The 12,605-nt window shown below is 26.2% G+C and overlaps 1 protein-coding gene across 1 annotated transcript; it reads left to right on the top strand.

Moving 5' to 3' along the window:
* Window positions 1–9,969: 9,969 nt before the first annotated feature.
* On the top strand, window positions 9,970–11,331 carry LOC145836898 (kelch-like protein 25). Its single transcript, XM_082944671.1, has one exon. It carries the CDS (start codon window positions 9,970–9,972, stop codon window positions 11,329–11,331), a length of 1,362 nt encoding a protein of 453 aa, XP_082800797.1.
* The last annotated feature ends 1,274 nt before the right edge of the window (window positions 11,332–12,605 follow it).

Genomic DNA, 12,605 nt, shown 5'->3' with positions numbered 1-12,605 from the left:
CGAATAAAATGGTCGTAATTTGATAAAAATGAATTTTTTTATCAAATTTATTGCATACTTTACAAAGCTTGCATAATGCTGTGTAATCACATAAAGCACTAGGCAACCATAAAAAGCTTTGAGAAAAATTACCTTCTAAACAAACTTTAAGCTGTCGTTTCAGCAAATGTTTTTATAACAAGTTCAAACTTTGAGAGGGATTTGTTTTATTCGCGAACTTGAAACCTAATATCTCTTGATTGATTTGGTATTTAAGGTATTTGATTTTCAGTAAGAAACTAAACTTGAATGTAATTTGAACATCAAAAGCATGTAGAGGATGTCACTTTCAAAACTTGTAAGCTAAAATTTTAATTGTTTTTTTTTTTTTTTTTTACCTTAGGCGTGCTAAAGAACTGAAAACAATGTAGTTGAGCTTTTGAATAAAAACGAACTATACTTTATTTTTACAACTAAAAACAAAGTATTTTGTCTTTAAATTGTATAATGTAATACATTGTTATAGGGTATACTCATTTACAATCTAAGGCTTCAGGTTTGTTATACTTAGTGAGATTGAAAAATCGTTTACAGAATAATGAATACTTTTTTATAAAACAAAAACTTTTAAATGTAATGAGTACTTACAATAAGGTTACAAAATATGTAATATAAAGAATAAACTTTAAAATAATTTAAACTACTTAGTTTGCTTTGTTTAAAAGAATGCCTTAATTTTTACTACCGTTTTACTTTTACAAATGTATATCAATTAGTTTTTATAGTAATATTATTTTTGTTATTTTTAGTCTGTTTTCCTTCTTTAAACTTCACTCAATTTATCAACTTATAATCTCGTTTAAAGTCGACATAAAAAGAGATCAAGCTGATCTAATTGTATTAACATAAATAGTTACACTGAAACAAGATCTTTTTTTGTTTGCAAAACAACTGCGGCAGTAGTTGATGTCATAATAAGATTTCAGAAAATCACTTGAGTTTCCAATTTTCTACTGTTACTGTTTCTAATTCAAACTCAAGTCAAAAGTTTTAATACAGGGTTTCAACAGATGTAAATTAAAAAACTATTAATAAAGTTGATGTAAAATTTTATTTTAAATTGCAGGCTTATTTAGTTGCTTTTATTTGTATGTTGGTACTTTTCTTAAAGTTTAATTATTAACAAATATAATTTTTGATAGTGCAAAATTTCAACACTTGTTTGACAAAAAAAATTCTGAATTACGTAAAATAGGTCAACATAGTATTTTCGAGCAAAATTGTTTTTTTTTTTTTGTGATAACATGCCATTGAAGCAATTTGAACTAATTTTACATCTGTACAAAAGTAACCAAAATGGTATAAAAATAGTTTTATTGTCAAAAAAGCGGTTTGTATTTGATTAGTATTATTTATAAACCAAATAATCTGCACTAAGTAAAATTTTATAAGAACTCGAGAAATAAACGACAAACTGCTGAAAAAATATTTATGTTTTAAGTTTAAATGTTAATAGATAAGTACTTGAAAACGTTCGTTAAACCACCTAATGCAATCAATTATATACATTCTAGTTAAGCTTAGAAATATATGTTTATAAATTTTATTTGTTTAAAACTTTAAAACAAGTTTAATAAAGTTTTATATTTATTTCTTTAAAATACTGAACTTTAATTTGAAGAGTTACATAAATAGTTTAAAAGTATTAAATATTTTATCAAAATAATATTTTTTAGCATAAGCAATTACATTTCAAAACTAAATAAATATAGAAACAAACTAAAATAATCTTATTTAAAAAACAAAATTACTCAGGATCAAGACAATTTCAACAGCAGGTGTCTTTGTTAAGGTCGGGAAGGCATGTAAGCGTGATGACGTCACAATGTGTGGATGCGGTGACGACATAAGACCAAATAACATCAACGCTAGATGGGTGAAATTTATCGAATGATTTTTGAATAAACTTGTTTTTAATTAAATTAAAAAAATTTAGCTTAGTTTTGGGTAATTACTTTTCAAAAATAAACGAATTTTGATATAACCGTGAATTTTAGGTAATTTTTTTTTTATCAGAAGTATAAATAAAACTTGTATTTATTAGATTGTAACTTATAGAAGTAATTCGAAGAGATTAATTTAGATTTTGTATAAAAAAAACAGGTGCTTTTGTTAAGAAAAAATGTAGAAATTACTCGAATCCAGCGAAATGTAAAAATTTGAACTGCAACTTTTGATATGTCAAGTATGGGTGAGACTAAGTTTTTTAATGTCTAATATTATAAAGACTTATTAGTTATCTTACATTTAGCCATTTCATTTGCGAAATTTTAAACCCGTAATCAAAATTATATTTGGTACAAATAACCTGTCGACATAAGAAACAAATCAGTTACACTTTATATAGGAAAAGTTAAGTTGAAAATAAGATCAATATTGTTATTACTGCATTTGCATAAAATCTCAGATGACCTTTATTTTTAATAAATATGTTATTTATTGGAATACTTGACAGTTAGTGCTGCATAACTACAACTTATAAAACCACTAATTTTAACTGATTTCCGATTTTTTATATAAAACAAGATAGAAACGGTCGTGTCAGAGCGAAATACTTTAGGTTAATTATCATTATAAATATAGAAAAATTGTTTTATTGCAAATAAACTAAATAGTTGTACTCTTTCCTTGTTTCAAACCTTTCAAAATTTCTATTTTATTACACTGTAATTGATAACAAAATTATAATTTTAAGCTAACCGATATTTTTAAATAAAAATCAAATAAGAATAAAATCTACTTTAACACAACACTAAATTTTGACTACATTCCAATATATTGTTTGCATTGTAAAAATATACTAAACACGTTTCCGTTTTTGACCTGCTACGGTAATCTACATGTTAAAATACTTAACAACAGTACCTGTAGCTTGAAAATGTTTTATTTTTCAAGTTCTTTTAATAACTTTAAAGTCTTATTAAATGTCAGAAGCTTAGATGGTTGACTTAACATGTATAATGCAAATATAGATTTTTAAGTTTTATAGATTTTCCATCAAACGGCCTATGCGATTTTAAAGTTTTTATAAGTCTTTTTATAGGCTTATGGATGCTAAAAGCTTTGAAATGTTTTTCACATCTTTTAACGCTTAAGATAACTCCAAAGTTTATAACATTGTAGTATTAAGTGATCTATTTATTACCTTTGAAGTGATTGTATTTTTTTATCAATTTAATGTATAATTTCACTAAATAGAATTTTGGTTGGTTAAATTAAATTAATTTCAAACTAAGACATAGTTAAGCTTGTTTTACTATTGTAACGATTTAATAGACTATAGAAAGCTTATAACCTATTCGTAAAAACGTTTATCATTTTCGTAAATTAAGGTTTCAAGTTATAATCATATATTATTGTACAATCAAAAGCTAACAAACTTGTAAATGAAATTATTCTCTGTTTACTCGGCTCAATAGGTTTTTAGGTATTAAAACAAAATTAAAACAAATTTGTATCACGTTCGACAAACTTGTTTTGTTTGCTTTTATAGTTTAAAAGCCAACAAAAGAAATAAAAACTTTAATATTTAACAAGTGAAAGTTTTAGCAGAACTGAAAATTTCAATGAAATTACAATAACTAAAAACAGTGGTATCAATAAACATCTGCAACAAATTAAACAACTTTATTTACATATTAATAGAAATAATCAGTTTCGCTTAATTGCGAACTAGACCAATTACTTAACTAAAACTTATTAAGTAATGTTGTAAAGACGTCATATATCATTTCTTAAAAGAAAGTTAAAGATCAGTTGTTTAATAGTTTTGTAGTGTAATAAGTTTGTTTGAATAATTTATTTCAATAGTATTGAACTTTAGAACTTATTTTATTAGTTGCGAAAATTATCAGATCTATATTACAGAAGTTTATTTACTTAGGTGCTTTTTACAATTTTTTTGTAATTATGCCTGAAAGTACAAATATATATATTGAGTAAACTCAAGATTTTATATTCAAAAATGATTTTGGTTATAACTATTTTAGAAATTGTATTCTGTTTTAAACTGATTTTTGTTTTTGTTTTTACTTGATGATTATAATAAAACAGTCGCTTACAAAACTATCAGTGCATAAAACTTTTATTAATATACTTGTAACAGCTTGAAATAGTACTGTCATTTCTAACCATTATAGTAAATTCGGTTTCATTAACTCAATTAAATAACTTTGCAGATAACTTTTTGTTGTTTTGTGCTTTACAAAATTTATCGGGGTATTACTCGTGGTAAAATTTTGATTAAAATTTTTTCAGTATAAAGAGTTTTTGAAAATCTTTCTTATCGACCAAAAACTTAAATCCGCAAAAATAAACAATAAAAAAAAACAAACTATACATCTGTAAAACAACGGCGACACAATAAAAAAAATCAAAATAATATAAAAATTTCAAAGTATATAAAAGACTTGTAAAAACTAAAGATAAGTTACGGACCGAAGGTTAGGGGTAAGAGTTACATTAAAATTTAATAAAAGAAAAAAACTAAATTAAAAAAAATTAAAATAATAAAAAATTACTTAAAAATAATTTTACCCGTGCAAAAAGTATCTTCGTTCAATTTTGTGCCCTCGTGCAATTTTGTCCCCTCGTGCAAGTTTGACAGCTACCCGTACTAGTTAGTTTCTAAAGTAAAGTATTTTAAAAAAGTGGTTGTCAAAGTGTGCATTAGTGTACACGAAAATCCTTTTTTGAGGTGTACGAAGTTGTTAGGGTACACAAAATAAAAAAAAGATTTGCAATTTTTTTTGAATATTTATTAATTTCAAGTGACATAGATAAATTCACCTCTGGTTTTTAATTCGACTTTTTATTAACTGGCCATTTTACTCACAAATATCTTGACTTTTAATCTCAAGTTTAATTCTTTAAATAACAATCTTGCTTAGTTATCTTACTTAAAATGAATGAAAATAATGTGTAAGCTCACATCTGTTGTCCATGGGTTAGTGTGGATTTGAAACTTTTGTTCATTTAGCTGCCATTGTGATGAAGAGTTTAAAGGACTAAATTTAAAAAGTTAGTATTTTATGTATCAAGTAATGTTAGCAAACTACAATAATGTGCTTGGTGAAGCAAGTTCCCTATTTTAAAATAAAAACAATTAATACTCTTTATTTTTTAAACTGTTCCTATGGTTCTACCAAAAGTAGTTCAGTAATAGTTATGGTTTAAAGCTAAGTTTATTACTTAAAGAAAAATTTAATAGATAATGTAAATAAAAGTAAAAATATTAAATTAGATTATTAATTCTCTTTTAGTATAAAATAGTTAATGCTTAATAGTATCAACTAACTTCTTAATACTAACATTAAATTTCAAATAACCCAAGTTAATTAACAGCTGTATATTTTAATTACTTTTGAAAGTAGTTATGTAGAACTTGAATCTTACATATAAAAATTAAACAATATAATAGCTTAAATTAGTACAGAGTTGCCACAAACTAAGCTAGTGTGAATTTTTTAAAGATTTCAGACTGGCTCAGAGTACTCTTAGTTTTTTTTGATCTCAGGCTAGTTAGGTTAATTTTTATTAAATTACAAGCTAGTTTAATATAATATTTTTTCATTTTTATAACTTTATGCTTTAAATTTATTTTTCTAACTACTTATTTCTGCTGTTTTAACAAAAAAAGAATTTAAGTTTATTAACTACATACTTTCTAGTTTTTGAATTAGTCTACTAATGTTTTTCCTAATTTATTCTTTTCAACAACTCATGACTAATACTATTTTAATGTAGCTTAGTCTAGATTTTATTAAATCTCAACTAAAACTTTTATTCTGAAAAGTTGAAACCTGTTTATATCAAGGTCTAGGTTTTAGTTTGATTCAGGGTTGCCACACACTTTGCCTAATTAAATTTTTTATAAAAATAAAATCTTACCAAGTATGTTAAGTTTTTCTTTTGCAAAAACTAGACTTGTTTTGACATGTGTGTTTAATTTCTGGTTACATTTCTCTTTGACAATTTGAAAATGTCATTCTTATTTTAGGTCTTAATTCAATCAATTATCATAATGTTATATAGTTTTATATAGTTATTTATTTTGTTTAAGTACTCTTTTAGTTTTGGCTTTCTCTCACTTTTTTTCTAAAAATCTAGATAACATAAGCTAGATTTATGTAGTTCATGCAGTATTCCACAATCTTAAGATAACAAAAAACATTTTGAATGATTTAATCTCTAGGTACTTTTAGGACTTTTACTCTAGATTTTTTTCTAGATATAGTTGAAATTTATTTGATTTAGTTTCAATATTCTAATATATTATAGACAATTTACTCAGGATAGGTTTCTTTTACTCAAGAGATTTTTGCTCATGCTTCTTTTTGGTTAGACAGGCTGACTTTGTTTTAGTTTTATGAAACTAAAAGTTAGTTTTAAGACAAACCTTAAAACTACTCCTTTCAACAGGGTTGCCACTTTACCTAAAAACATGGAAAAACCTGGAATTTAGGAAACTTTGAAAAAAACCTTGAAAAACTCGGAATTTTGATCAAAAAACCTGGAAATTTTAATAATTTTAACATTTTCAGTTGTAAAATTTTGATTTGACACAAAAGATCTATAATAAAATTAAGATTTTTTGTCATCATCAAAAAATTTTTTATTAAAAAACACATTAAAAGTAACTTACAGTATCTTTTTAATATTTTTATACTATTTAACATAGTTTCTTAATTATAAATTAACTTAAAACTTAAAATAGACCCAAAAATGTGTACTTTAAAAAAGCTGGAGGAAATTTGGAAAACCTGGAAAAATGATTTAAAAAACGAGTGGCAACCCTGTTTTGAAATCAGAAATTCTTTTAAACTTAACTTGAACTACCAACTAGGGATGTCAGTATTATGTTTATGCAATTTAACAGAAGATTTATAAGATGATAGTTGAAAAAAGGAATTGTTACTTTATATTTTACAAATATAATTTTTTTTTTGTCTTTTTAAAGTATATAATAGGGGCGTGTATTGACTGGTTTCCTGTTTACTGCGCACCACTTAAAAAAAAAATAAATAAAAAAAAAAAACGCTTAGAATATTCATTAGAAGCGTTGTATATATATTTGGTTTAGCTTTATTGCTAAATAAAATAACAATGCATACTGAGTTTATTATAAAGAAAGATTACAATTATAAAGTTTCACATTTAGCAAGGCATATCTTGTAGCCATCTGAAATAAATTTAAAACTAATATTTTTATTGTGATGTCACAAAAAATAGTGTTCTTAAGTTTCACTTTTGATCTGGGAAACTATTTATTAAAATGCTTAAAACATCCATTATAAAATTCTATTAAATGTAAATATATGATTATTAAGCATTGTTCATAAACTAGTTAGTAAATTTCTACTTCAAAAATGTTCAGTGTATTTATTAAAATTTAATAACACTTTTTTAATTGTAAAAATAAACTTTTGTGGAGGAAACCATTTAATTTTAAACTATATAGCAATTGTAAATTTAGTTGAATATTGAGAGGTCAACACATGTACAACTAATTTTTAATTTTGATTTTTATGCTCATTAAAAACTAACTATGTGATTTCACTAATTTGACCACGACATCAATTTAGTTAAACATGAATATTTTCTTAAAAATTTATTTGAATTAGTGTTTTAATATGTATGTTTGTGTCAGCAACTGGGTTTGGATCTTGTAATTTTCAACTTAAAAAGTTTACAAAACCAAATTAGATTCCTATACCAACAGGTAACGCATGTAATTGTCAATTGATGATACATAAAACTTTTTAATAAACCTTTTTTTTTGTATGTGTGATGACTACAGAGTTTAGATTTCAAAATATTTATCAAGAAGCTTTTAAAACCATTATTATTACTTTTACATCATCCGGACACACATTTAATATTATTTAAATAAGCTTTAATGAGTTTAAATATTTTTTTAATTAAACTACAAAAAACAACTAATTTATAACTGAAGATAATTAATCAAGTGTAAATTAAAATTTAAAGAACTTTATCCAAGTACATCTGGAACTTTTAAATAAATGATTTTTTTTGTAAAAGCATTTGACAGTTTTAAATATTTTGATTATTTAGGATTTGATGTACATTTTGTAGCTTTATTACTTTTTTTATAGATTTTTAGTTTATAATTACTGAATTACTAATTATTTTTAAATCAGTAAAACTTATGTCTTACTAACATTTAGGTTTGATTTTGAACTCCAAAGTAAATAAAAAATAATTTATCAAGGCATTTTTGGCTAAAAATTGAGTACCCAAGCGGTAGTGCGCACCTAGATGACAAGTTACAATGAAGAAAAATAGAACAACCCGAGTGAAGAAGTGTAGACACGCTTCTGTTGCAACATTTAATACATTGTCCACTAGGAAAGACAGCTGGTTCGCTTGTATTGGAAAAGATCAAAAAAAAAATCGCCGTGATTCTGCAGGGCAGAAGCCTTGACTATCGTATGCCCTGAGACTAGCCTCATACCAATTCGATCATCACATTACAAGCATTTGGTAGACTGAGACCGGTTTCGTCCTGATCAGGACTCATCAGTCAGTCATAACCGAAAGACTTGGAGTCATCAATCTACAAACGGCCCTGTAAACTCACAGCATACGAGAGTCAAGGTTTCGGCTTTGTAGACTCGTCAGAAACATTGCCAAGAATCTACAGTGCCAAATCCTTGACTCTCGTATGCCGTTGACTGATTGATGAGTTCTAATCAGGACCGAAACTTGTAATTTGATGATTGAATTGGTATAAATCAGCCATTCTGTTAACTTATTTTATACTAATATTGATTTAAGTTAACTGAAAAACGTGTTTTAAACTGTTAATTTCATATAGTTTTTTTACCTAATTTTTAAAAACAATTTTGTGAGTACTAAATTTTTAGACTAACACATAGCAAATTGTTATTAAATTTTAGTTGACTGTTATAGAACATATTTAAGTTAATAAAGATTTTTTATTAAGCTTAATAATAGTCTATTCTTTATTATTACGATACACTTTAAGCATTTTTACAGATCTTAAAATGAATATATAGAATTTTTTAAGGTTTATAAGTATAAGATAGTTACAGGTTTAAATGATAGATGCTCTTGTTAAAGTGTTGTACTTAATTATAAAAAAGACTACAATCGACAAAAAGTAAACTGTGTAGTGATAATTTTTATTTTGAAATGTTCAGATACATACTTTAATAAAATAATGAGCACTGTTTATGCACATAATTATGTATATATTACATTTTGTAATGTTTAAAATTAGTTTAAAGTGCTCATAAGTCAAATGAAAATTATGTAGTCTAGAGCAGACACTAATTTCAGACATGTTTATAGTATGTACATGTATTAATGTTAAATCAAGTCTGTTTAGATATATTATAAAAATGCATAAAAGTACTTTAAGTGACAAAAAAGATTCACAAGTTGCTAGCTCATCTACATGTATTAACGGTGAGAGTAGTCAATATGAAAAGGTCAACCTTAAAACAAGTAGTTTATCCAGTACACATGTTGAAAGTTTTAAAATTTGCAAGTTGTGCAAAGAAAATATTATTACGAAAACTGATTTCGTAAAAAAAGGTAATAATAATTTTTGAATGTGTTTATTTTTTGAAAACAAGTAGCAGCAAATGTTGATAATAAAATTTCTTATATGTCCTTGATCTTAATAAACATTTTATTTTTATTTAATGTAGTCTTAAAAGTTTGTTTTGTTAAGTGAGTATATATCACTCCACAATAAGTTAAACAAATTAAGTTTATGTTTTGCAGCTATTATCGTTTGTTATATATCATAATACTATCAAATCATAATATACACCATGTGTATGTATATATATATATATATACGTATTATATCATAAAATTATCATTTATAAGAACAAGTTCTAAAATTGTAAACTTACAGAAAGCCTACTTATGGACAAAAGCATGCTAGTGAAACACATGAAAAGAAACAGTGTTCTATTGGAAGAACTTAAAGAAAATAAAACATGCAACTTTATGACTACCGAAATAAGTTTGAAGAACTGTGTAGCTGCATATGTTACATCAAATTTTTTCAAGTTTTCAGCTTTGAAAAAAATTTCGGCCTGTTTTATTGGCCGTTGCTTTCTAACGGTTTCCGAGTCGGAAATATTTACAGAACTTGATCATGTTTCTGTTGTAAAGCTAGTTTCAAGCGCTAAGCTGTTTGTGGATTCAGATGTGCAGATATTCAACGCAGCGTACAACTGGTTACGTCATAAAGAACGTAGCAAGTATGCGGGCTACCTTTTGTCTAACATTTGCCGTGCACTTGAGTCAGTTCCAACTTTAACTTACATGGATAAGGAAGATTGCTTTGTCGTTCGTGATGAGTGTTGTAGGTTGATTAGTGAAATTTCACAGGATAGGAACGATTTGAATTCAAAAAATCACATGACTATCATCAAAAACTGCGAGAAAAACGATTTTAAGACAAACTTTCATGGGTGCAAGGCTGGCGAAACTCCATATATTGCAACTGAGGCGCGTTCCAAAACAGCTTCTATGGTTTCTGGTGCAAATATGTTGCCACCACGCGATGAATGGAGAAGAGATTCGCAAACTGTTTGCATAAAAAACGAAGCTTATACATGCAATGGCAGAAGCATTGAAAAGTACTCAACCGCTCATAAAACTTGGCAACATGTAAAATTCGTGCACGACGATCTGGTGCGGCGAAACTGGTATTGTGTCACCTCTTTGCGTGACGGCATATATATTCTGGGTGGATCTGATGGTCATGCAAGAGAAATAACTGCTTCTTGCTACAAATTTTGCACTAGTAGTTGTTCGTGGACAAAAATTGCTAGCATGCTTGAGGTGAGGTGTAATACATCTAGTGCTGTGCTTCAAGGAAAAATTGTCGTCTGTGGTGGTGATACTTATGGTGCAAACACATCAATATTAAAAACAGTTGAAGAGTACGACAGTACTACCGATTCATGGTCAAGAATGCCAAGTATGGTAGGAAGCAGAAATTATCACAAATCAGTTGCTACTAGCAGCAAACTGTTTGTAATTGATAACTATGGTTTTGTAAAAGGGGAAGTTTATGACACAACTTGTGAAAAGTTTGTTTTGCTAAAGCAAATTCCACAGTCATTTGATTCGCCTTATCCTAAACATGTTGTTGTTATTGGAAGCAAGCTCGTTATTATTTGTCGTAAAAAGCTTCTATTATATTATGATATACTTAATGGTGAATGGTCAAAACGATTAACAGATCATACACCTAGTGTTACCTGTCCTATAATACCTTTTTACTAATACCTAATTTCCTGTAATGAATGATGCGTAGCATCCATAACTTAGCATTTTTGTCATAATGGTTGTTCAACTACACCATTTGTGCCATAATGGTTTTTCAACTACACTATTTGTGACATTTTTGTCCTTTAGTTTTGTTTATGGCAATTGCCAAGGAAATTTCAAAGAATTCTACAACGTCTGACAATAATACTTATATCAAGCACATAAACGTTTATTTGTTCTAATTAAAAATTTAAAGATTAAGTAAATGTGTTGCAGTGTATTCATAAGATTATTGGCAGCTATGGTTTTATACATGTAAACTTCATATTTACTTTGGTGTGAAAAAGTATTCCTTAGTAGAAATATTTGTTAAAAAGTAGCAACAAACCTAATTAAATAGTTATAAAGTTTTTAACTTATTTAATATGCTCTTTTTTCTTGTTCAAAAGGTCTTTTTTCTACTTTTAGTAAATGTAAATCCTAATTTTATTTAATTTTCTTTTTAATTTTGGCTTTTTGTGACATTACCTACGGAATTTTTTATTACTTAGCTTCTTTTTTTAGTTACGATTTGTAATAAACGTACATTTGTTAAACATTTTGTATTGTTTAATATATTGAGTAGGCTAATATTGTGTTAAAATTATTATAACTTTTTTCTTAATATTTATTTAACATTTTTACTTTTAAAATAAAAGAAAAAATGTCCAGTATTAGCTTTTGTAACCGGAGATCATAAAAAAAAATAATTTTGTTGTTTATCGTTTTATAAATTTATAGAAAACCCGCTTAATGGTAAACATATCTTAATACTTTTTACAATAATTTAACGTACTTTTCATTTATTTACCGCCGAAGTAAAACTTATCAAATATACTTGGCTTAATTAGAATAGACATATAAAAAAAACCGTTTAGTCACTCGCAGCGCTTATAAAGGCTTTCTATTAGTTAAAACGTATAAAAAGTATTGAAAAACATTGTTTGAAAGCAAACTTAAATATTTCCCAAAACTTGTAGTAAATTTTTATTAATTTACATTATTTACTTCAACCTTTTTATTTAAAAGCGTTTAACACAGAAATGACAAAGTAAAGTTTTAAAATTATTTAAAACAATTTTTTTTCTAAAGCTTTGATTAATTTTTCGACATCTAGAAAATGATAAACTGAAAACTGTAATCATCTTACACAGTTCTTTTTATAATCAATAACTTTTAAAAGTCACCGTGGAACACAAGTTATTTAAAAATGCTGATACAAAGTTAAACGTTCTTTTGTTACTTTTTAC

This window comes from Thalia democratica, chromosome 5, assembly GCF_965202585.1.
Source record: "Thalia democratica chromosome 5, ktThaDemo2.hap1.1, whole genome shotgun sequence".
Classification (NCBI taxonomy): domain Eukaryota; kingdom Metazoa; phylum Chordata; class Thaliacea; order Salpida; family Salpidae; genus Thalia; species Thalia democratica.
The sequence above is the reverse complement of the archived record's forward strand: the minus strand, read 5'-3'. Positions and strand labels throughout refer to the sequence as shown.